Source organism: Poecilia latipinna, unplaced genomic scaffold (genome assembly GCF_001443285.1).
Source record: "Poecilia latipinna isolate Pla-1442-1.1 unplaced genomic scaffold, P_latipinna-1.0 Scaffold205, whole genome shotgun sequence".
Taxonomy (NCBI): Eukaryota; Metazoa; Chordata; class Actinopteri; order Cyprinodontiformes; family Poeciliidae; genus Poecilia; species Poecilia latipinna.
The window spans coordinates 27,944-51,725 of NW_015112821.1; the positions used below are offsets into that span (position 1 = coordinate 27,944).

The window sequence follows — 23,782 nt, forward strand, 5'->3', positions numbered from 1 at the left end:
GCATTGTCATCTTTAACAGTATTACAAATAGGTGGCAAGGGGAGGAGTGCTGCCCTCTACATTTGTCTGCCTAGCAGCGCCCCTGAGGATCCATGTCAGTTATCTATTTCTCACCTACCTGACAAGTTAATTACACCAATACGGCGCGCACACATCCGGTAATTCAGATGGAAAGGTGTTTGATATGCTAATTTATGTTTATTATTACTAATATGACCCACAAGTCTTTGTGCAATCACAACGGCGTTGCGTTCGTCACGTGGTTTTGTCACAGGCGGAAATGAAAGTTCAGTAGCGACAACGGCAGAGCACAGCTGAACAAGGTACGTAAATTATCACTGCTTCGCTTCAATTTCCGGCATGTCAATTCACCTGTCACCTACTGACATAAGACGCGACTATAAGCACGGCTCCGCCTGCTCCCTTGTGGTTAAAACGACATTTGCCGGTGTGTCCTTTTGTGAAATCCCCCTACGAAACTGACTGGCTAACAGTTAGCCTCCTTAGCATCAAGCTTGCTAAATGTAAGCGCGTCGGACCGGATGTAAGAAAGAGCATTCTTCAAAGTTAAGGACGTATTTCCAAACTATGATGTGTGGTATTTTTTTATTTTTATTTTTTTATAAAGCGTAAAGAAATCCAAATTAAAAGCTGTGTGCTCACAAAAAGACGATTTTGTTAAACGTTTAAAAATATATATATTATTTAACGTTAAGTGTGTCATTGTACATTATAATCCTGTCTAGCTTTTTTCTTCAGCTGTGTCAATGTAACCTTATACATTTTATACTCGTGTACTTTCACCAGGTGTTTTCCCCCCTAACATTACATTGGAGATACAGTTGACAGTGAAATGATAAAATCTCAGTCGATATTTAATTTATATCGACAGTTTTTATTATCTGAAAATTGTGTATTGCTCTGCACTCCCACTGATAAAGTCCAGAGGAAGCCTGAGCAATTGGCTCTTGACAGGTAACATTACTGAGGCATATAATCAAAATTTCTCATAGTACATTATATGAAGAATAAGAAAGCATATAAATACATGCAAACCCATAGCATGGTTGATCAATTATACTCTGTTGTTTGGTACGAAACGCCCTAAACTACAAAGGTAGGAAAGAGAGTGGTGCACATACTGAAAAGCAGCCTACTCCCGTTTGGTTTGTTGATGCGCGTTCCTCTTGAGTCTTATTTTTAAAAAGACGTGCCGGAAGTTTTGCCGTTTCCTAATTATCTCTTGACTATGGGGTGCGAACCTCAATCATCTTCCGTGTTTGTGTTTTGTGCGCAGCTGCCATGGATGTTTATTAGGTTGAGCATAAGTCTGTTTATCAACAACACACATTTGACAGTTTAAATGAAACGAAAGTCGGCTCCAAACCGTCCTGCTGATATCCCCATTCTGCTCAGCCGATCAGCTTGGTTTGCAAAGTGGATAGGAGGTAATGTTGTCCTCTTTTGTCGTGATGATTCCCATCGGATCATCTGCGGCTTTGCCAGTGACCTTAGGTTGTGGGTTCTTTTTTTGTTTTGTTTATTGTTGGTTAAACACCCAGTTATCTGCTTTGATTATTACCAAAAGTATTCCAGCTATGTATCATAGTTTCCTGTGGTCCCAGGCAGGGATGGCAGCATTAGTCACCTTGATGCAGCAGTTAGTATTTGCATATTTTTCTACAAAACTCGCCTCTTAAGTTTGCCTACAAGAGGAGAGACGCATTGTGTTTTGACTTACATTTTGATGGTACAAAATAATAAGTTATGGATCTAAGATTGTTAACTCGTGGATTTCAGTTGAATTATGTCAGAAAATAGGAAGAAAATTTGAGTCTTTGACTCCAACAAAAAAAAAAAAAAACAACATAAAATAAGGTAGTTGTATGTAAATTACAGATGCGTTGATCATCAGTGTTGTTAAGCTGAATTCACTTTTAAACCGCGTTTAGCATTTTGTTTTAGTGATGAGCTCAGGTTTTGCCTTTAGCATTACAGGTCTCTGCGCGTATTACCCGTTGAGTTTGTAAACTTCACCTTAACTTTGAGATTTTCCAACACAGCCAACATTTGCTGTTGTGCTGCTATCTTCCATGACACAATTGGTCTTTTAAAAAAAAATAAAGCAAAGCAAGGCTGTAATGTATTCAACTTCTCATTATCTAGTGACGTCCTCCTCGCAACGCTTCCCTAATTCTGATTATAAAATCCTGAGTCTTACTCAGTCAGGACCAGCTTTACACACAGATTAATGTTGGTTATGATACAGTTTTTTTTTTTTAACAACTCTTAATTTTCAACTAATCAATTACGAATTCAGGGCTGGTGTAGTGAAAGATTGGCTGACTACCGCCAATTTCTGATTTTGTTTTCTTTAAGCAAGTTGACAATATCTAATGATTTCTAAGAATGTACACGGCATTTGTGTAAGTAAGTAATTAGCTTCTGTATCAAGTCATGTCAGGCCCTCTTGCCAAGACCTTCACAGTTTTCAATACAGAATTAATGCAGCTGAAAACAACTGAATACCATGAACCTGATTCGGTCTGCAGCTGCAAAGAGTTGGAGGCAAACTTCAGTGTAAATGCAATATAATCAGCAGAATGGAACCACTTTCACATCATTTACTTTTTTTCTTACTCTTAAGTATTTCTGGATAGTTACCCTCAGAAATCAATGGAAAACATGCTTTTTGGTTTAGTGATGGCAAATGACAGGATAAAATAGTAGCACCGAGCTCCAGATTGCAACCAGGCTCATCCTGATGCAATGACGAATATTTCTTTAGGCCTGAATAATAGAAGAACATACATGTGCCAAGTTATTCTTGACTGCATTGCAGTTGATCGGGACGCCTATTTCACACTTCGCGATCAACTCCACTGTCGCTTGGATGACTGGAGGTTCATCTTTCCTTACGTTTCCACTGTTCCTCATATCAACAGTATTCCCACTAAAAAGAATGTGATGCCCATAAATTTTCTTTTTTGTAAAGGATGTCTAGATGACATTTGTTTTGAACGGATGCGGTTTAAATAAACTGAATTGAATTGAATAGCATTTCAGTCACTCGCTAAAATCTACATCTGCTGTGGACACATCAAGGTCAGAAAGAGGTTGTGCAGCTGACCAAAATTATTTAAAGGATGAATTCAGTCAGTCACTCCATTGTAACCGTAATATTGCAAAAAACTGATGTAATAATGATTATGATTGAATGTATTGTGCAGAGCGACATATTAATGATACAGATGTCTGGAGCTGCTTCTCATTACTTTATTGTTAACAATGACTTTTGTTTTTTGTCTGAGCAATATCGCTGTAAAACCAAAGTCTTACCACGTATTTTTTTCTAGTTTCGAGTACAAATATCTTAAGACAAAATTATGAAGACAAAAAAATGAACTTACAAGACATAGCAGCTTATTTTAAGTAGATAATTACTTAATATTGATGAAATACTGCTAGATTATTTCACTTATAGCAAGAAATTTTATCCATGCTATAAGTAAAATAAACTGCCAGTGCTGGGCCTGTCACAATTAATGATAAATCAATTAATCACATGATAAATTAAAAGAAACTCAATAATTTTCATTTGCTTGATTTATCGTTTTTCTCTCTTCTTTCTCGTTTTACCAAAAACTGAACAATAAAAGTCGTCAGTTGGGTGTTTAATTAATTTCATTTGTTGTTTCTGTTGTTTTCTTTATTTATTTTGGATATTTAAAATTTCTTCCAGTTTTAGTCTTTAAATGTTATTATATTTTAAAGGTTATTTATCTTTGAGAACTTGTGCCTGCATTGTTTTGCCATTATTACTGTTATATTACTTGAAAATGTTTTGAAAATGGTCTCAAAACAACAATATTTTCGTTTATCGCAATAAGTTCAGGGACAATTTATTGTCTAGCAAAATTTATCGTGACAAGCCTAATGCAACTAGAACTTTTTCATCATTATTATTAAGTAGTTAAGCTTCTAGTTTGTATGCAATGTTGTGTTTTTGCAGTGTAGGAAGAAGCTATGTCTTAAAAACATTAAAGAAAAAATCTCATTCTTTCATAAGTTAATATTCTTTTTATAAAAAAAAACAAAGTAGGATATCCTAATTTTAGAATTTTTCATTGGTGGAGTGGTGTATCAAGCACTAGAACAAATATTTTATCGATGGTCTGGGATTGAAGTTGATGAAAAGAAGTCGCTTTCTTCAACGGACAATTTACAAATTTTATAGAGTGAACCAAATTTAAGCACAAGCTCTGGGTTAGTGAACAGCAGAGTGACAAACCTTACCTTGATAAAAGAGTTTGTAGAAAGGACAGCATCTTGGCAGATTGCAGTCTTGTTGTGCATTACAGTTTTCTTATGGTTAAATGCTGCGGAGCTCATCTGTGACTTTGCTCAAGGTGAAGCCGATGAGGGCCAAACCTCTGCTGTGACATTGACCATGCTGCTCAAAAAAAATAATGAATTGGTTTTCTTTTGCGATATCTGTAGACATCATAATATTAAACAGGCAGTGGACTCGTATGGATTGAACTTCTCAATAGGCTGCAAATGTCTCAGTTAAAAAATAACCCATAATATCACCTGCATGTTGTAGCGATTACTGAGATTGTTTAAATTAAGTGAAAACTGAGGGTTTTTTTTTTGTTTAAGTAGATTGTTTTGGTTTCATTTTAATCTTAGTTGGACCCTAATGTTGTGGATGCTCAATATGAGAGATTGCTGAAAAGTCAATATCTCAGTGCAGTCATCTGTCCACTCATTACAATGCATACATAATCGCCACATGCTTGTTCAGTTTGAAAGATTACGGTGAAGTTGTTGATTTGATTCAGTCGGCAGCATTTCTTCAGATACTTTTTTTTTAAACCAGTTGACATGTCAGATTAAACTTGATTGCATTAGTAATAATTAGGATTGAATTTGAATGCTAGACAAAATGATGGAGAAGAAGGAAAGGAGTGAGTTTTTCCCACATCCATTATTGTCATTGCAGTTCATGTTGTTCCACTAATTTTAAAGTCTACTTCATTCTCTATTGATTGTTAGATAATTGGAAGCAACAACAAAAAAGAAAGAAATGTTTATTTGAGCCTCTGTAGACAGAACCCCTCTCCAGACTCGGTGCAGGTTTGCATTGGTTGTCAGAGAGGAAAATTGCAGTGATCAGTTCAGATTACAGCCTCAGCTGTAATCTCATTGACTAATGTGCCGCCGAGGCTGTTTAACAATTATATGGTAACTCTCCCCTGCACAGATGGGGATAAAGTCCTCACATCGAGCACCTCTGGTTTAAAAGCCATCAGGAAGCATATTGTTTAATGTGGGGGGTTTTTGTGGTTGTGTTACAGAGCTGTGATGTCATGGCGGCTGCCAGCGTGACCCGACCTGGCAGTACCCAGACCCCCGAAAAGTCTCAGTTGATCCTGAAAGGTAAAGAGCTGATTAGCATGTAAAGTGTTCTGTTTTGATTTGTTTGCACAGTGTTCTTTCAGTATTTTATAATTTCATGCCACACAAACTACAATGACGAGTGACGTCCAGATGATGCATCAAACGTTAACGTCTGTATCGCTGCGTGTCCATAGCTGTCATTAATGTACATGCTGTAGGCTGATGGTTCTGTAGCCTGACAAGCTGTGTGACTCTCAGTATTTGACCTAATGATCAAGGGAAAATGGTTCAAATCAAATCTTGCTGATTGACTGGTGCAAAAAACATACAACATTAAATACAATACACACAGCTGACATTCAGCTGAGTGCAGAAATGGTTGTATCATGCTGCCTCGTAAAGTTTCACCTTCACTGCTGCAGGGCAATATTTTCTCTGCTCAGCCTCCCAGTCAGCTCAGCTTCTTTGACATTATAGGTGAGACTATATTACCTCATTATCTGAATATCCATGCTATCTCCCGCATCCACCTGGTGGATGTAAATAATTGGGAATGAAGGAAGTCATTGGGTCTTTACCATTAAGAAACTACACTCCAGCACCCCCACTGGTAAAGATGCGTCCAACGGACTTGAAATAAATTGCTGTGGATTCCTGGCAACCACAAAATGCCACTAACTCCTGCAGCTAATGGAGTTCCCCCCCCCATCTTCCTCATTGTCTTCCTCACTGTTTATTGGCAAACTACATATGGGTCCTTGACCAAATTTGCCACAGTTCCAGTAGTTTTAAACTTTATTTTCGCTCTTGCTGCAAGATGAGGTTAGGGTAGTAGCCGTTTCCATAGTAATTTCCCAACCTATGGAGATCGGCACACATCTGCCTTATTTAAATGGTTTGTTCTTCTTTCTTTCCCATTTTGAAGAGACGCTAAGAAAATTAAACCTGTGGGATTTCATCTTCAGATCTTTTGTTTTTCACAGTTATTAAAATTTTTTTTCAAAGCTTTTTGAACGTTGTTGCCAGATGTACCAATAATTCCAAAGGGCACATTTTCTGCTTTGGTGAATTCTGCTTGCCAGGAAACTTTGTGTTCAGTCTCTTTCCACCTGTCAAATTGTTCAGTGTGAGCAAGTGTGTACGTGTTTTAGGAGAGAAGGTGCAGCTCACCCAGGGCTGCGGTTTTACAAGCTTCTAATAAAACCTAAGTGGTAGGAACAGATGCAGAAACAATCTGAGGTCTTGTTGTAAGGAAGCTGTGCTGGACATTGCATTGAAAAGCACTGTGTTGGGTCACAGGACACATCCGAGGATAAAACTGCTACTTTGTAGTGGTGTTAGCAACTTGTACCACATGCTGGTAAAAATAGACAGCTGCTTATCAGATGGATTTTCACATCAAGTTCCTGAGTTTGTGAATTTAAGCACACTCAAAGTGGAATTGGAGCTTCTTAGAAATTAAACTAATTTGGCCTTTTCGTTTGCGCATGATAATTTGGGATGCACCGATTTAATGGCCAACCGACTTGGCGAAACCAATTTTCTTAATCTTGGGAGATTGGCTTCACATGTAAATATCAGCCGATCACCAATCTTATCCACTGACCTTATCAACCTCAGCAAAAGTCTCAAAATAAGCCTCTGTCCTCTCCTGCTATCCCATGAGAGAGATTTGACTGACAGACCGGCCCACCAGCTCATGTCTGCTCATTTCCAGTGAACAATGGCCACCCCACTGTTGCAAAATCAGTGATTTTCTTGGCATATTTAACAACATTTCAAACAAAAAAAAAACTAACCTGCCACAATCGGAATTGGCAGGTCAGGCTTTTTGAAGATCTATAATCGGTGATTTTCCAGAAAACTGCAATTGGTGCACTGCTGATAGTAGTGATAGCAAAGATAAATTTGTGCATATAAAGTACATTACAGCTTTTTTTAGAGTAAATATAGATGTAAAAACAGAAAGTACAAAATGCTTTTCCTGCATGCTGTGAGTGTGTAAAACAGAAGTCAAAAATACTTTTTATGTGTAAAACTGATTGGCATTCTCATAGTTGGTCAAAATTGTGCACATTTGAAATTACTGTATTATTTTGGATTGACTGATGGCTCGAACGATAAAATAAATCTTGAAAAATACAGCTTTTCTTATAACTGTGCACGCAGTGAAGTTTGACTTTGACCAGTGGTGTTTTTATTTATTTATTTATTTTTAATGTCAGCTCTGACTCACCGCCTCATAAAAAGGCCGTTCAGCTCCTCTGCGCTTCCCCTTATCATTGAATGCTCTTGAGACCTGCTATGATTGTTCCATAGCTGGCCTTGTGCCATCTTTCTATCATTTCCTCCTAACTGCAGTGAGTCACTTTTGTTTTGCCAGATGTTCTGGAGCACAGACATCAGCCTGTCTCGGCCAGATTAGATCTCCTCATGTCTTGTCTTGCAATATATTTATACACTTGTCTTTGGCCGTTTTGTCATAATGAGCTCCTCAGCGTTTTCGAACTGCAACAAGCTCTGATAAGATTCTCAGAACATGTAAGCAATTTCAAAACCCCAAAAACATTCCGGGTAGTATTCCCATAGGACCAGGTTTCAAGCAATATTGCATGTTTTCTTTTATGCCACTAGAGGGCAGTGTTTGTATTCTGGTGTGTCGCCCCAACAGTGACAAAAAAGGCCATCTGCATCCTGAGCAAGCTTAGACACAAAATTCATGACAAATTGCTGTAGGCAGTTCAAATAAAGATTTAATTTATTTAATAATTACATACTTTAAAGCACATTGTATTGATAGCATGAAAAATACTTTTAACACATTCCTTTACTAACAGATTTCCAGTCAAAATATTTATTTTGCTTTTATAAACTGACAAATGCATAAAGATTTCACTACCAGTAGTTATTGTTGATCATAGAGGTGCAGTCAAGTACATTACTGAAACAAATTAAGCACCAAAGTGGAGTTGGAGCTTTATGGTTAAATAGTTTAATTAAGCTACTAATAAAACCCTATATTTATGCAATTACTGCATCTGAATTTTCTGTTTAGTCAAAATGTATGTTTGTTTTTAAAGTTGTACCTGTGTTTGATGGATACTAACAATAATGATCAATTTTATTATGTATGCATTGCAATGAATGCTATTTATTTGCCTATTTTAGGAGAGAAACTTTTAGATTGTGGTTTATGTTTATCCTGAGTTGTACATTGTAGAGGAAAGCAAATTTGTTGGAAGAAAACTTGGATGCTTGCAGCAAAGAAAATGGCTCTAGCTTTCTGTAAACTACAAAAAAAAAGAAAATTAAAAATTAAAATCAGAATTTAAAATATTTAAGGAGGAGTCTCTGAGTCACGGAGGTGTAAAGGAAAACAATCCAGACTCAGGCTGTACATGTTAATAAGATTACTATTTATTTTTTTTACTGTCTTTTTAACAAATAGCTAAATTCTGCAGCAGAATTTAGCTTGATTTATGGTATTGTTAAAGGCCTGTCATGATAACACATTTTGCTGGGTGATAAATTGTCCCAGAACGTATTGAGATAAACAATAATATTGTTGTTTTGAGACAGTTTTCAAGTAATACAACAGTAATAATGGCACATTAGTGCAAGAACACATTCTCAAGGATCAATAAACTTTCAATTCTAATGAACATTTGAACACTGGCACTGGAAGACATTTGAAATATCTAAAATAAATAAAGAAAACAACAAATAAAATTAATTATGAAGCCTCTGTAAACAAAATTGTCCTTCAAAGAAAGGAATAGTTGAGACCAAAACACCAGACTGAAGACTTATTTTGGTAAAAAGAGAAAAACGATAAATCCAGCGAATGAAAAATATTGAGTTTCTTCTTTTTATTATGCAATTAATTGATTTATTGCGACAGGCGTAGTATTGTATTCATTTTATGTTATGAAAACAAAAAAATTTATACTCAATGTTTTTTTTGTTTTTTTTACATAGAATATCAAAGGGTAGCTTCTGATCATCTTTAACATCTTTAAAATCATTTTAATTTTGATCAGTGACATTGCAGAAAAGAAATCTGTCATTTTAAAGTAAAACTTTCTCATATATTCTGATAAAGCTGTCTAAAACCTGTTGCACTTTTTTGTATTTTTCTGATATTTTGTTGACAGAACATAGAATTAGCAAAAGAATACAGCTCTGGTTTTGTTTCATACTCATTAACCACTTTTTGAATATCAAAACAAGCCTTTCACTGTGCCTGACTCATCTGTGTTCAGATTTAACGGCGTGTGTGTTTGTACGCAGTGGTGTCTGCAAAGCCCCAGTCCCCAAAGCTGCCGAACCGACACTCTCGGCTCAGCTCCTTCGTCGAGGTGACTGCCGACGGTCTGACCAGTGAAACCAAAAAAACGGGCAAACGCACCGGGCACCTGGAGCTGCAGTGGAACGAAGACCTCACCCTGTAAGATGCACACAGCTCATCTGAGTTTTAAAATAATCTCGGTGCGGGGGGAAACTTTCCCCTGCTTAAATGAGGAGTTCATAGCTGTGGATAACTTTGATTAGCAAACCTGATAAAATTTTTGGTTCCCTTGCCCTTTTTTTTAATCTGTGAAATACAGCTTCTGTACTAAAGATGTGGAGAAACTTATCCATGCCTTTGTTACTATGTGCTTAGATTACTGTAACTCACTGTTCAAAAATACGGACCAATTTTCTTGACTTTGTCTCCAAATTATTCAAAACGCCACAATTCAACTCTTAACTGGAACCCAGAAATGTGAGCAGATAACCCCAGTATTGGCTGCTGGTTTCGTATTGGATTGATTTTGAAATTATTGTGTTGGTTTTTAAAGTTATGAATGGCTGAGCACCGGCTTATCTCAAGGATATTCTTCGCTACCACTCCATTTCCAAAATACTTTGATCAAATAATAAAAACTTACTCTTCAATATTGGATCTGCTCATAGCCTGGGACATTTCAAGTCACTCCTTAAAACGAATTTTTATTATTATTTGGCATTCATGTCAAGTCTGACATTGTAATCTACCCTGTCTGTTTAATGTATTGTGTTTTATTCCAATATGGTTTTTCACATGTGGTTTGATAAATATCACACAGCACTTTGGAGCAATTACTAGCCATTTTTAAAGTGCTTTGTAAATAAAATTGACGTCTGATATCATTTCAAAGAAATGGAGCTGCACAGATGATAAACTGGTCTAGCAAGAGCATTCTCATGCAGCCTGAATTGTTGCCCTGTGTGCTGCAGCAATGTGACGCCTCAGAGTCATCTGGACCTGAAGCTGTGGAGCTGCCACACCTTGAGGAAGGAGCTACTGGGCAGCGCTACCATAGACCTCCTGGACACTCTGCGCACTCATGATGGCAAAAGTAAGAAAATGCACTCAGGCTTGGGGTAAAGAAAAAAAAAATATTCTGCACAGGTATATTGTGCAACTCTTAGGTAGTTTGAACATTTCACTTGATCAAAAACTTGTTAACTCTGAAAGCTTTTCAGATCATTTGTTTTGCTCCCATTCTCATATCCCTGTTTCTTGTGCGCCTTTTTTCTTCCTCTCTCCTGTCCATAGTTTTGCTTGGACACAGATGTCATTTCTTTTTTTCTTTGTAGCAATGACTGACTAAAATTGACCAATACGATATATCATTCATCCCTACGCCCAAGTGAACATTTTACTCCTAAAATTTGATGCTGTAGAAACAGTAAAAATAGGTAAACATAAGGATTTTAGTCAGTGTGACAAGTACAAAGTTCTGCGGCTGACCCACTGGGCCAGAGCATCTCTGACTGCAGCTGTTGTGAAGGACGCCTGGTCTGCAGGGGCCACAATGTGGAGCAGAAGTGAAGCAGCTATAGGGCAAAGTCCAATTGGGTTAATAATTATTTAACTATTTAGGATCACTTGTAGACTGTGAGTAGAGCTTTGAACTTTCAACCAAAGAGAGTTGGACAATTATTATGTCCAACTTAGCATGAAAAGATAAGAAACAGTGTGGCAGGAGCTGAAGTTTCACTATTAAACATTGCCATCAGTTCAGCCGCTATTTGACTTCAGTCAACAATTCTGTGACGTTTGACCCAAATCCTGAAAATTTTCATACGATGCTTAACTTTATGACCTTTGCCGGTTTTGACATTCTTAAACCAACTTGCTTAAGAACTTTTATTTTTCTGTTTAGTTGTTTGACACAGACCCTCATAAAAAACTAATTCGTGCAATAACAGGCCGCATGTCTTGACCCTGGTGTTGAAGCAGCTCCTCACTCTTTCAGCTGGGGTCGTATAACCCCAGCTGAAGTGCAGCACTGCAGCGCTCTAACAAAGGTGGGCTCTCACTTGTTTGCTTAATTAGGTCTAGGTGATGTGATTTTAATTTTAAATTGTTTTTTGGCTAGTGAATGTATCTCACCTTCACACAGCTGTTAGTGCAGATGTCTGCGGCTGGATCCAGCCACAGAGCCCAAAGAGGAGTGGGGGCATTATAATGTAATCATGCCTCTACCCTTATCTTAACTGTCTTTTGTTTTTAAATAACAAACATAGAATTAATTGATTTCATGCGTGATGAATGAAGACAATGTCTAAACCCCTGAGAGGACGTTCTTAAGGAAGGATGTCCAATTACACTTTTCCTCCTCCCCACAACTTTCTCCTTTTCTTTATCACTCATTCTTCCTCCGTGTGTGTGTGTGTCCTCTCTCCCTCTAGTGGAGAACGTCCAGCTGAGTCTGGTTCTGCAGACGGAGAACAAAGGCTCGGTTGTGGCAGGAGGGGAGCTCAACGTCTGTCTGGACGGCATGGTTGTTGATCTGGGCTCTCTGCCCAATGGCAGCGCAGCAGCAGACAGTAAGTCCTGCCTCTTACCACACACACATATGCACACGCACACACACATACACACACGCACGCACACTCAAACACTCAGCCTCATTTACTCAAAGGTGTGAGAAGGAACAGAAATGAACAGAGGAGCACCTCGTTAAGCCTTCACACCACAGACTTTAGATGCACATTAAAGCCCAGATTGGTAATCGTCACATTTTATGAATTGTGCTGCTGAAATTGGTTTGAGATACAAAAAAAAGCTTTCATTTATAGAGACTGGTCACATGAAAATCAATGCTTACAGCTGCTGCTTGTTTTAGGTGAAAATGCACATGCTTAGTTTAGCAAAACACCCTAACATTAAACCATTTTTCCTCCTTTAACTCCATTGCTTCCCGTTTTTCCTTTATGTTTGGCAATACTGCAGCATGAACATGTTGTATAAATAAACATAAAGACTCGGGTATCTGTTTTAAACTGTGATATTTGTGTTTTTCCACCTTAGCGGTGCATGGTTCAACAGCTATTTTAAAAGCAGTAGCAGGAAAGAAGAGTGTTGTAGCATTCATGCCAAAGAAATATGGATAGCGATTTAAAAACCGCAAAGAAAACGGTGGGGCCGAGGAGGCGAAGGAAAAAGATGTGGCATTTAGAGGTGGAAGTCGCTAACTAATGATATTAGAAGCATCTCAGAAATAAGTGTGTTGGCTGGAGGCTGCAGCTCCAACGAGGCGATTTGTGAGATCGAGCATTTATGCAAATGGCTCCCAACGGAGATTCAAGGATTTCTCCAACATGCATGAAAGACTCAAAGTAAAACTCCAGGTATTTTATGATGTGGGAATAATATTACAGCATGATATAAAGCTCAAAAAAGTCGATTTTATACTTCTAACAGCACAGCGAGTGTTTAAACACAAAAATGGCATAGATAGAAAGTGACTCTCACACTGTGAGGAAAACCATACAGTGTGTATGGTGTAGTATGCTGAGCATTTACCAAACCCACCGTAAGCAACCTCTTCATAAGACGAATGCAGAACAGGAAGCATATAACTTCATCAACGTTGGTGCTGTTGGCTTATTGTAGTGAGTCGTGATCAAAGTTTTGTGACACTTCTGCCGGGGGTTGATAACCTTTCGCGTGCCAATTGTTATGGGCCGGCCCAGTCAAAGTCCAGCGCTGTTTTATAGCTCCAGTCCATCCCTGGCAGAGAGATTATCACATTGTCTGTACAGCTTATTCTGTCTGAAGCAGAGGTTCTCAGTCCTGACCCGTAATGAGCATTAGCAGCCGTTCCACAGATGGATCCAGCCACAAGCCCAACAGGAGAGCAGGGACTGGTAACACAAACGTGCATAATGAAGCTTGGTAAACATCCATTACTTTAAGTCAGGTGTGCTGCAGAAGGGAATCATCTAAAGCGTACAGGACAGCGGGTCCAGAGGACCACAGTTGAAAACACTGATCTCATGTTTTTATTTTGTTCTTGCAAAAGGTGTTTGGTTGGGGTTTTTTTTGTCCCCCCCCCCCCCAATTCCTTCATCAACCATTTTTTATGTAGTAAAAGTGCATTTGTGTGAGTGTAACATCTGTTTGTCTTTTAAAAATAAAAAATTAAGTTTAAGTATCACTGTTGCAATTTTAACGGTTGTTGATAACAAATTAAAATCTCTCCTAAATATTCTCTGGCTTTTATACAGGCACCACTGGTGGTACTTCGGTTGCCTTCAGCTGTACTTAGAGGAAATAAGGGGAAAAGTATTTGTAAGATACATACACAGAAACTAACTCTGGTGTAGCACTCATGAGCACCACCAGCCAAAAAGAAGCAAGAAACAGCTTCTAGTGGCTACTTATGCAACACATCAATTACCTCTCAATTCAAAACGTTTCCAAGCCCAACTTTGGTCCCGCACTAAATCCATAATTAGTTGGATCTGTTAATAGATGATCTATCATGCAACTTTTAGATGCATTCACCTCATTAGCAGGTCATTTAGCTCTACAGAGGCCTGGTAACAAATCATTCAGCTGATCAGGTGTGTTAGACAAGGGGTCCATCTAAAACCTGCAGGATTCTAGCACTTGAAACTCTGATCTGGAAGCAGCAGGAGTTCTGACCTCAAACTTCTTCTGGGAGCACTCTTGTGCATACTTTGTTAGAGAAGAAGGAGCCTCACCATTTCAACATTTAAAAGCTGAAATTAAAATCTTTAAATCGATCCTAAAACATGCCTTGCAGGGAGGAGAATATGGGGGTAATGTGATCACTTGTGTCGTTTTGGACCAGCTGCAGGCGACAAGAGTTGTAGTAGCAACTCTTTTTTTTTTTTTTTTTCTGGGCCACCCTAAGGTAAATAAGGTTCAATTTTGCTTATTAAACTCAAATCAAGAGAGCTAGACTGGTCTACAACAGTGACCTGTTCATCAGATTTAAAACGGTTACTTGTCTGTCGTGGCGTTTCTCCTCAAAACACAAATTTGTGTCTGGCCTCCAGACAGAACAGCACAGTCCTGGTTATTGTGTAGCATTGATATTCTTGCTGAACTGTGTAAAATTTACGTATCTGACATAAGTACGCCGTTTGCTTGCAGAGACTTAAGTCTGCAGCTTGGGTTTCTCTTCTGCAGAATCACACCTGCCAACAGTTAAGGCCGGCCTAAACGTGCATTTATTCGTTTCAGAAAAGCCTGGGTTTTAGTGGAGAGTTTGGCCGGTGTTTAAATTGTATGTCAGAGTTTCTTCTGTCTCGCCAACAACAACATGTCAAGTACACTGTTAAACTTAAAGTAACCTGATAGCGACAGCATATACCGACTGTTCGGCTGCAGCATTTTCTACCACAGAGCTTTAACATCAGCATGGGAGAACACTTAATCTTCACATTAATGTGCTCTTCCCGGACCAATTGCTCCTAGAGGGAAAGTTTTCAAAGCCTTCACATTCAATCAACAGTACTTTCCCCTTCCAGGTATTGCACTAACATTTTACCTTCCTCTATGGCTTGGAAGCAAAGTTTAAAAGTCTTTTTTTTTTTTTTTACGAATACACTGTTCTTTAACTGTCTGTTATACCCCAGCCAAGTCCATGCAGCAGCTCACACACAGCTTTTCATTTAGCAGCACACAGAGACGGCTGTGTTTCCTGCTGAATGAACACAGGAACAGCAGTGAGGGCCTGCCATGGACGCATAAACGTGTCTCTTTGTAAATGTTTAGTTGTGAAGTGAAATTAAGCGATCGCGTCTGTTTATATTTGCGTGCGCGCCATGTTGCACCACAGGGACAGCAGGATGGGGGGAAAAGTCTCATAAAGATCGGATTCAGAGGCTTTTCTGCAGGTTTAATGGATTGGCCGAGTGATGAATTGGAGTGAGGTGTGTTGTGTGATGTCTAGCGGTCAAACCGGAGATGGCAACCGTGCCAAATACAATTCACTTGTAGTCTAAAAATATGTACTTGTTCTGAATACTTACGAAGCAGAAAATGAATCACTTCAGAGTAACTTGACTCACTGATTTTTGTTTGTGAAAAAATAGCACTGGTTCTTAATCTATGTGGTCTGCCTTTCCCAGATTGTTTCCACAGCTTTACCTCCTCAGAAAGATCAATTGATTAATGTCGGGTTTTTTTTTAATTAAATGGATTTCAGTTATAAAGTCCTTGCATTGCACCTTATATCCTCTTTTGAGTTCTGCTTTTATGCAAAAAGAAGAGGAAGGCAAAGTTTTCTTTACTTCATCACCTTATGTTATTTCAGCTAAAAACAAATTTCTCTCAGAGATCCTAGAAATAGTTTACTTGTGCTCAGGTTTAAACTTTACAAATCATCAGAGGCACATACCAAAGGCTCAGACGATCCAAAAGGAACTTTGGTAGCACGCAGGATGAACATTACTCATTGATTTGTGCCTATTATTTTGTCCAGGTGTGTTTTGTGCGCTCAACCCGAAATTCACCATCTGTCAAGGATATATTGTTGGTTTTTGGAGAGAAACTTGCTCAGTGCTGCATTCCTCTGAGAAACTTTTAGTAATTTTCGGCTTTTCAGAGTCAGTGAAATCTATTTTTATGACCCATTTTGCCAAAAGAAAAGGAACTGCCAAATAATTATGCACACCTTGATATAATGTGGGCCTAAAAAATCCTCAACTCCATCAACCATTCAAGTTCATCCAGCTTGGGGTTAAGAAAAATGCCCAAAAATTGTGTTATGGTCAAAACACTCACTTGACTAATATGTCTGCACCAGTTTTACCCCACCAATTAGTTTTTAGGCTCTGTTCTTAAATGTTGAACTGCTCCCTTTAAAAAAAAAAAAAAAAAAAAACGTAAACCCTGACTCATGAAGGAACTAAATTCCCATCGTAAGATGTCAGAAAGCAGTGAAGGAAAGCTGCGGCTATAATTGTCGCATGTGTGCAGGTCAGAGGTCACCATTTAATTAAGAGAAACCTCCCTTTATCCAGTTTTCCTTTTATGACCCGTTGTTTGGAGTCTCTCCACACCCGTAATCACAGACATCAGGAGCGCCTTTGTCTAATTTGTTTCTGAGGATTGCGTAATTGAGCCTTATTGCTTGCAGCTCGGCAGCACAATCTCCTCCTGTGATCCTGAAGCTTTGTGTATGTTTACCCAGGGGAGGGGTGGTTGTTCTCCTGACTTGTAGGGTTGCGGATGACAGAAGTTGTGTGTGTGTGTGTGTATGCGCGGGGTTGGTTTTTGGGGGGGCAGGAGCAGCGATAAAGAGATGAAGTGTTATAGTTCTTGTCTTTGCCTTATGGTTTTGTAGATCCAGGCATGCACATGTTTTACATTTATTGAGGGTTGCGCGTGCACGCTTGTAGACCAATGGGCCCCAAATGAATATATAAAGGTAGGAGTGTGTTGCCTGCTGCTGGCGTGAAGGCACCCTGTGTTCCTGCTCTGAACGTTGCTCTGTTAGTTCGAAGATTTTCCTTATTTTCTTCTGGCAGCTCCTGTGAGATGCACAAACGCACGCGTGCATGTGGAAGCCTTCATAAACAAAACTTACATTCAAGGATGGTGAGAAACAGAATCCAGAGCAGAGAGATTTTTAGCTCTGGAAATATTGGCACCCTTTCTGACTGGGACTCTCATATTCAGACTTCCTTTTTCCACGGAACCGTGAGACAATTTTTAAATATTTTCCCCCCCACACAGCACGGAGATGCTTAGGCTATGAGTAACATCCAGCTTCCTCCCTGTGTCGTATCAAGATCCATTCATTAGCGTGATGATGAATTTGCCAGTAGTTGATTTAATAAACATCTTTTTTAGCAAAAGGAAACCTTAAGTAAATCCAGTTTTGTTAATCTTTAAAGATCATTTACCTAGTTAATAAACCTCATGTCATTTCACTGAGCTTTGTAGACGTGTGGTTGTGTTTTCTCTATGAATATTAATCAGTATATGTAGGTTAAATATGTTGCTCTTGGGTAACTTCGATTTTGAAAAACATTTTCTTGGTTGTAATATTTTTTCTCCTTGAGTGTCCTCAAGTGGTCAGATAATAATTTGCCCCATCATACAGAAAGTAGGTCAGGCCATCAGTTTCACTTTAAGGATCAAAGATCCAACATCCAGTGATAAGTGAATCTTCTTCAGTGCAGACCAAGTGTTTGCATGGTGTCGTATGAGCTTGAGTTATGCTATCATTGGGTCACGACTTGAAAAGCAGTGTATAAATGTTTTTGCTATGCTGCACATGTGCGGTTTATTTGCCAGATCAGAGCTGCAGCTACTTCTGGTGACCAAATTATTTACATTACAGCGTTAAATGTAAAGGAAGATGATGCTGGAGTATTATTTACCCAAGGCAGCATATCTTCATATGCCACTGAAGCATAAGCCAGATATGCAATACTATGACAAGGGAATAACAGTACTGATTTGACGAACTAAGATACTCTGAGAGAACAGTGACCTCATCGTTTACTTCCTGCATCTGCACCAATGCTTTATGTATGGAGGATTTACTACAACGATACAGTTATGGTTCTTGACGTATAACGTGGAAGATCTTCACCACCCCAATCCCTTTCCAATGCAACTTTTCCCATGTGCTGAAAATCCATTGAGAGGAACTCATAAAGAGTGTTGACATCATCAGCACTTGCTGTCCTTTTGTGGGTATTTTGAAATCTACTTTTTCTCCATTCTCACCAGGACAGGAAAGTTTTCTCAAACTGAGCGAGAATACATTAAAAACTCACTGCATGATTTCTGCACAATTTTTTTTTTCTTAAATCCTGAAATAAAAGCCGTAGTTACAAATAGGCTACAGTTTAAAGCCAAAACCTGCCTTCTTTTCCTTAGATTTTTTTTTGTTGGGATTTTTCTACACATAAAAACTCTTTCTCATTTCTGCAGACACGTAACAGACCAGTAATTAGAGCTGCGCTGTTCTGAGGGGTGGGGGGTGATGAACTCGGTTTGCAGGCTATGACACAATGGTTTCTCCTCAAGACCACTGTTTATTTTTCTGCATGTCCACAGGGTCTGCACACAAGAAGCTCTTTCATAGCCACAAAACAGAACTGTGTGTCTGTGCAAAGGAGCATGTAAGACCTTACCTGTTTGCCTTACTTTAGATAGCAGGATGTAGTGTGTGTGTGTGTGTGTGTGTGTGTGTAAACAGGGGCAGCGTTTGAGGCGCTTATTCCTCCGGTGTGTCACTGGAAGATGCTGGATGTTTGTGTGTAAAGGAGAAAGTGAGTGTTAATGAAAAGCTCGATACAGGCCTGTGGTTTTCAGTCACAGTCGGGACCGTAAGTCACACATTCCCTCACACCGCCGAGACCGCACACGGCCACGCTCACAAGCCCGGCACAGACTCCGTGGCACACACAGGGATGAATGGTCCATGTCAAACCACTAACTTCACTTCCCATCCCACATGTGATGGCTGCATGGATTTCATTATTATTATTATTTTTTTTATAAACTTGAAGAGGTCCAATTCTCTCTATGATCACTTTCTCATCCTATACAGCTGCAAGGAGGACAGCTGACCTCAGTAATGTTCAAAGAGGCAATAAGTCCTCTGTTGGCAGACTGGAACTGACGCTAGTTTGAAGAAAACAGATTTTTGGAAAGCTTTGGCCCGTGTTGTTAAAACCTTTTTTTCTGCCTTTTACTCTGTGTTTTCTTTTTCTTTGGCTTGAAGAGTGTTTAGAAAATGTTAAGTTTAGATTGTCAGTTGGCAACAATACCTCATTTGGGAAGTTTTATTGTGTGATTATCACATCAGCGAAGGAAAAATGGTATGAATGGATGGAGTTGTTCTTTAAATGGATTTGTTTTTCATTTTAAACTCCTTACCTGTAGTGAAAACAGCCGATTCTGAGTCTTTGTCATTCGTTTTAGAGAAATTGCTTTGCATATCTGGCAACGTATTTCCAGACATCCTGTAAGTTTAAGTGTACAGCAAACAAAACTCAAACAACAATCACATGAACTTAAAATTCTTACTGCGTGAGAAAAATACTTTTAACTGATATGTTGTGAATTTGAAAACGTTGGGAATGGTTGATCTCTGAAGGCTGGTTAAGTTAAAAACCAATAACTTTTATCATCAGCCAATTTCCTTGTGCATTTCAAATCACTTTAAGAAACTGAAGTACAATCTATTAATAGTAGTGGAAATAATAAACATTAACTCTTAGTGTCCGACCCTTTTGCTGCTACTTGGCAAGCAACGTATCATTATTCCCTGCACCATTTTTCATTAGTTTAACCACCAAACCCCAAATAATTTCAAGTTTGCTTTTCTTTTCCACCTCCAGTCTGACTGACAGTCGGCCGTTTGTGTTGCTACAGTAATGATGTGTTTATGTTTGACTTGCAGAGATCCTCCAGCCTGACAGACCCAACCTGAGGAGGACACAGAGTGAGGGGACTCCCACTTCAGCTGGACCAAACAGCAGGTCAGACCAAACACACCGACACAGGATCATAGTGTGACATCCAACAGAGTTTAGCGCCAGCTGGATGCAGCGACTGAACTTTGAAATGTTTACAGGCAGGAAAAAACATTGAGGCACGTTAATCAGATGGGAGGTGATAATTTAGACATTTATGGCATTTTCTGCAGTTCACCATGATGCATTTTGCGTCATTCAATACCGTTCTGCTTCATAACCATACACCTTGATCGGGAGGCTGTTTAGCTGCCATGTGTTGAAGATAAAATTATGTTTTCTTGTGCAGGAACAGAATAATGTTTTCACCTTCCTTCTTCACATCCTTAAATATCAAATTGATTCTACTGATCAGCTTAAACCATGACAAACCTTTAATTGGACAACATGATGAGGAAAAAGAATCAGATTTTTAAAAAAATAATAGTCTTTTAGCACGTAACATGTTGACCTTCAAATTCGATCAAGTGAAAGTCTGTCTGAACGGACTTAAAGATGGACCAGATATTAGCCCATTTCATCATCATCCCATTACCATGACAACCTTAACCAATAAGACTGAGCCAAATGACCTTTTTAAGTTTATTGTTTTGAAAAGACCTTTCTTAACTTTTCCCATTTGCCATGCATGAGTGGAAAAAGAATACAATGCCTGTTTTAAATGTTAAGAATTGTAGCTGAAGCATAAAAAAATCCTACTTAAAACAATTATTCACACTATATCTGGTTGTTATAATATAGTAACAATAAAAAAAGGTCATTTTTCTTGAGGCCATCACAGGAAGGAAATTTTGTAAGTAAAAGAAATTGTGAATAATGAGAAGAGGGCCTACTTTGCTCTTTAAGTGGACAAATTTAAGTTTCTGGGTCTTTGTTAATCATTCACTGGACAGTTTTGTTGTTGTCCTACTTAATTAAATTAAAGTGTGATTTTAACTAAGTTTTTTAAACTACCTGCTTGGTAAATATTGCATCAAATCAATTAATGTGTGAAAAATTGGGACCATAAAAAAATCTGTGCAAAAAAAAAAAAAAAAAAAGAATTAGAATCTAGCTGGAAATGTGTGTTTAAAATTACATCCAGAGAAATGAAGGTTTTGGGTTTTGTCATTATAATATAACAAGACACACAGGAGTTGAATCATAAATCATAGTCAGCTTTATGGCTGTAAAGAAGGACATAAGAAAACAGCTTTTCAGGCATCAGAATCCATAAAAGTACCTAATACTGCTGCTTTCAAAACTCTGCAGACCTTGTGGTAAGATAATAAGAATAATAGCACAATAATAAAGTCACGAAACTGTTTCTTAAATACTGTTTTGCAAAGCGCTTATATGAAAGTCCTGAAACCAGAACATAACAGTTTTCAAAATAAATGGAAGAAAGAGGAGGATCGGATGAACGGGTCCGGTTCCAGGTTGGTCGGCCGGAGCATGATGCGGCATGCCAGCGTGTTATTCCCCTCTGACTGCGGTTTCAGACGCTGCTCTCATCGGCTACAATAGTAGCAGGATAATAAATAGCTGCGTTTATTTCAAAGCCTTGCTGCGGGGGGTTGGGGGGTGCGAGAGGTCAGATGGTATTTCCTTCTAAACATCGTGGGGGGGCCGCTGCGTACGGTTCAGCCAAGAGCTCAGAGCACAGCTGTCACGGAGAAGCAGTCAGCAGCTTTGTGTTTTACATTAACGAATATCGCCAGCGCATGTTTCTTCTCCTGAAACGAGGAAGAAATATGTCGCGTGAATAAAACGAATGTGTCTTTTTCTTCCTTCATCTTTTTATGCTTTTGTTTTGTTCAATCCTTCAACTAGGTGTGGGAATTTATTGTACTGCTTATCATTTTTTTGTGATAAATGTTTCGATGATGTCTAAACCCCCCCAAAACTCTCCATATTGTCTAAATTGTTGTTTTTTTTTTGCTATTTTTCCCCTCTGCTTGTTCAATGAGAGCATCAACAAATATCAATACATTTGAAAATATTATTAAAAGCAGTTACTGTGTGCTGTTTAATGATATAAATCATGTAACCGGAGTCCTAAAGAAGCGCGTTCAATAGCAGTGATTACGTTTGTGTGGCTATGATTGCTGTGTCATGCAGTCAGACATACAATTACCTAAAAAAGAAGTTATAAGTAGTTCTCATCATTCTCACAGCATGTGTGGATAAAGTTTTACGTCCATATTGCCCACCACTACCGTCAACATATTTGTTTATTTCGTGAAGGAACTTCAAAGTTAAATGCAGCTCCGGGAGAACAAACACGAGATTATCCAGAAAGGGAAATCGACACCTCATCAGGTGTTTGTGGCTTTGACTGTGACCAAAGCTGCACCTGTGCCAGCTTAACTTGAGGAACCACAGCAGATGTCTGAGAGGGGAGAGCATGGCAGCAGGGGTTCATATTGAGTTATTTAGAAAAACTCAGATGTTTTTTTTTTTTTTTTAATCTTTTTTTTGCCCGTTTCATCTTCTTACCCGTTTTGTTTTACTGTTTGCAGGAGCAACAGGCACTCAGTGGGAGGTCCGCAGGGCGATTCCCCCGGGGGGTCCAGAGAGAGGACTGTGCATAACGGGGAGCTGACCGAGGAGCAGAACCGTGACACATCTAACCACCGACAGCCCTCAAAGAGCAACGGCAGCCCGGGTCACAGTGCAGGTGAACCGTCTGCCCACATAGATCCAACAATAACGCATAAAATCGTGTTGGATCGGACAGCGTTTGATTCTTTCCACTTTAAGCAAATCTGCAACAATCTTCTTCCCTCTGTATCTTCTTGCAGACAAAGTTGAGCTGTCGTCCAACGGGTTGGACGACAGTCGTGGCGTCGTGGCCCGTCAGACTCCTCCCCCTCCATCCTCCCCGTCAGGCCGATCTCCAGCGACCAACAGCAGCGGCAGCAGCCCCTCTCCGGGACAGGATGCCGTGGGTCCGGCGGCCCAGGCAGAGCCCAGTCCCAACGCCCCCTCCAGCGCAGAGCAGGCCAACAGCAACACGACTGAGTCGACCACAGATTCGCTTCCGGCAGGGTAAGAACCGGCACATCCTCGTCTGTCTCTTGGTTCAGCAACATAAACAAATATCACGGTAAAAAGAGGGCTTTGGAAAATTCTGGAATTTAAGTACTTTCTGGTCTGGTTAAGAGGTGAAAAAGCAAATAAAACCAAATATGTTGTATTTCTCAACTCTGTTTCCCTCCTATCTACATCCTGTATCCATCTTTCTCTCCTTCCAGCCACCCAGACTCCGTCAGTCCATCCAATCCAGGCCAGAATGAAATATTAAAAGTCCTTTTCAAAGTACAAAAACAGAAGGTTAAATTATTTAAAGCTGAAATTTCTGTAACCTACCATAAATTAAAATGTGTTTTGTATTATTTAGACATTACACAAAAAAGTAGAACTTGAATCTGGAAAGTTCAGTCATTTTGAAATAAAAACATGTATTACGGTTTGCAGACTGCAAATGTTGTAGGAGTTCATTTGGAAGATTGAAAACCTTTTATTTATTCATTTTGACATGACCCCCCCCCCCCCCCCCCCCCCCCCCACAACAACCACTCCTAAACCACAGATAAAAAACCACAAATCAAAA

The 23,782-nt window shown here is 39.1% G+C and overlaps 1 protein-coding gene across 4 annotated transcripts in view; it reads left to right on the forward strand.

The window, feature by feature from the left end:
• Window positions 1-216: 216 nt before the first annotated feature.
• The window catches only part of wwp2 (WW domain containing E3 ubiquitin protein ligase 2), a 63,167-nt gene continuing 39,601 nt past the window's right edge, over window positions 217-23,782 (forward strand). For 2 of the 4 annotated variants that reach the window (XM_015031387.1, XM_015031390.1), the window contains exons 1-8: window positions 217-323; window positions 5,361-5,442; window positions 9,694-9,850; window positions 10,663-10,784; window positions 12,124-12,261; window positions 20,115-20,193; window positions 22,689-22,846; window positions 22,971-23,217. In XM_015031387.1, the coding sequence (XP_014886873.1) occupies window positions 5,373-5,442; window positions 9,694-9,850; window positions 10,663-10,784; window positions 12,124-12,261; window positions 20,115-20,193; window positions 22,689-22,846; window positions 22,971-23,217 (971 nt within the window). In that variant the 5' untranslated portion in view covers window positions 217-323; window positions 5,361-5,372. Of the gene's footprint in view, window positions 324-504; window positions 525-1,292; window positions 1,449-5,360; window positions 5,443-9,693; window positions 9,851-10,662; window positions 10,785-12,123; window positions 12,262-20,114; window positions 20,194-22,688; window positions 22,847-22,970; window positions 23,218-23,782 lie in introns of those variants that run through there. The other 2 variants (XM_015031389.1, XM_015031388.1) reach the window with 2 other exon arrangements.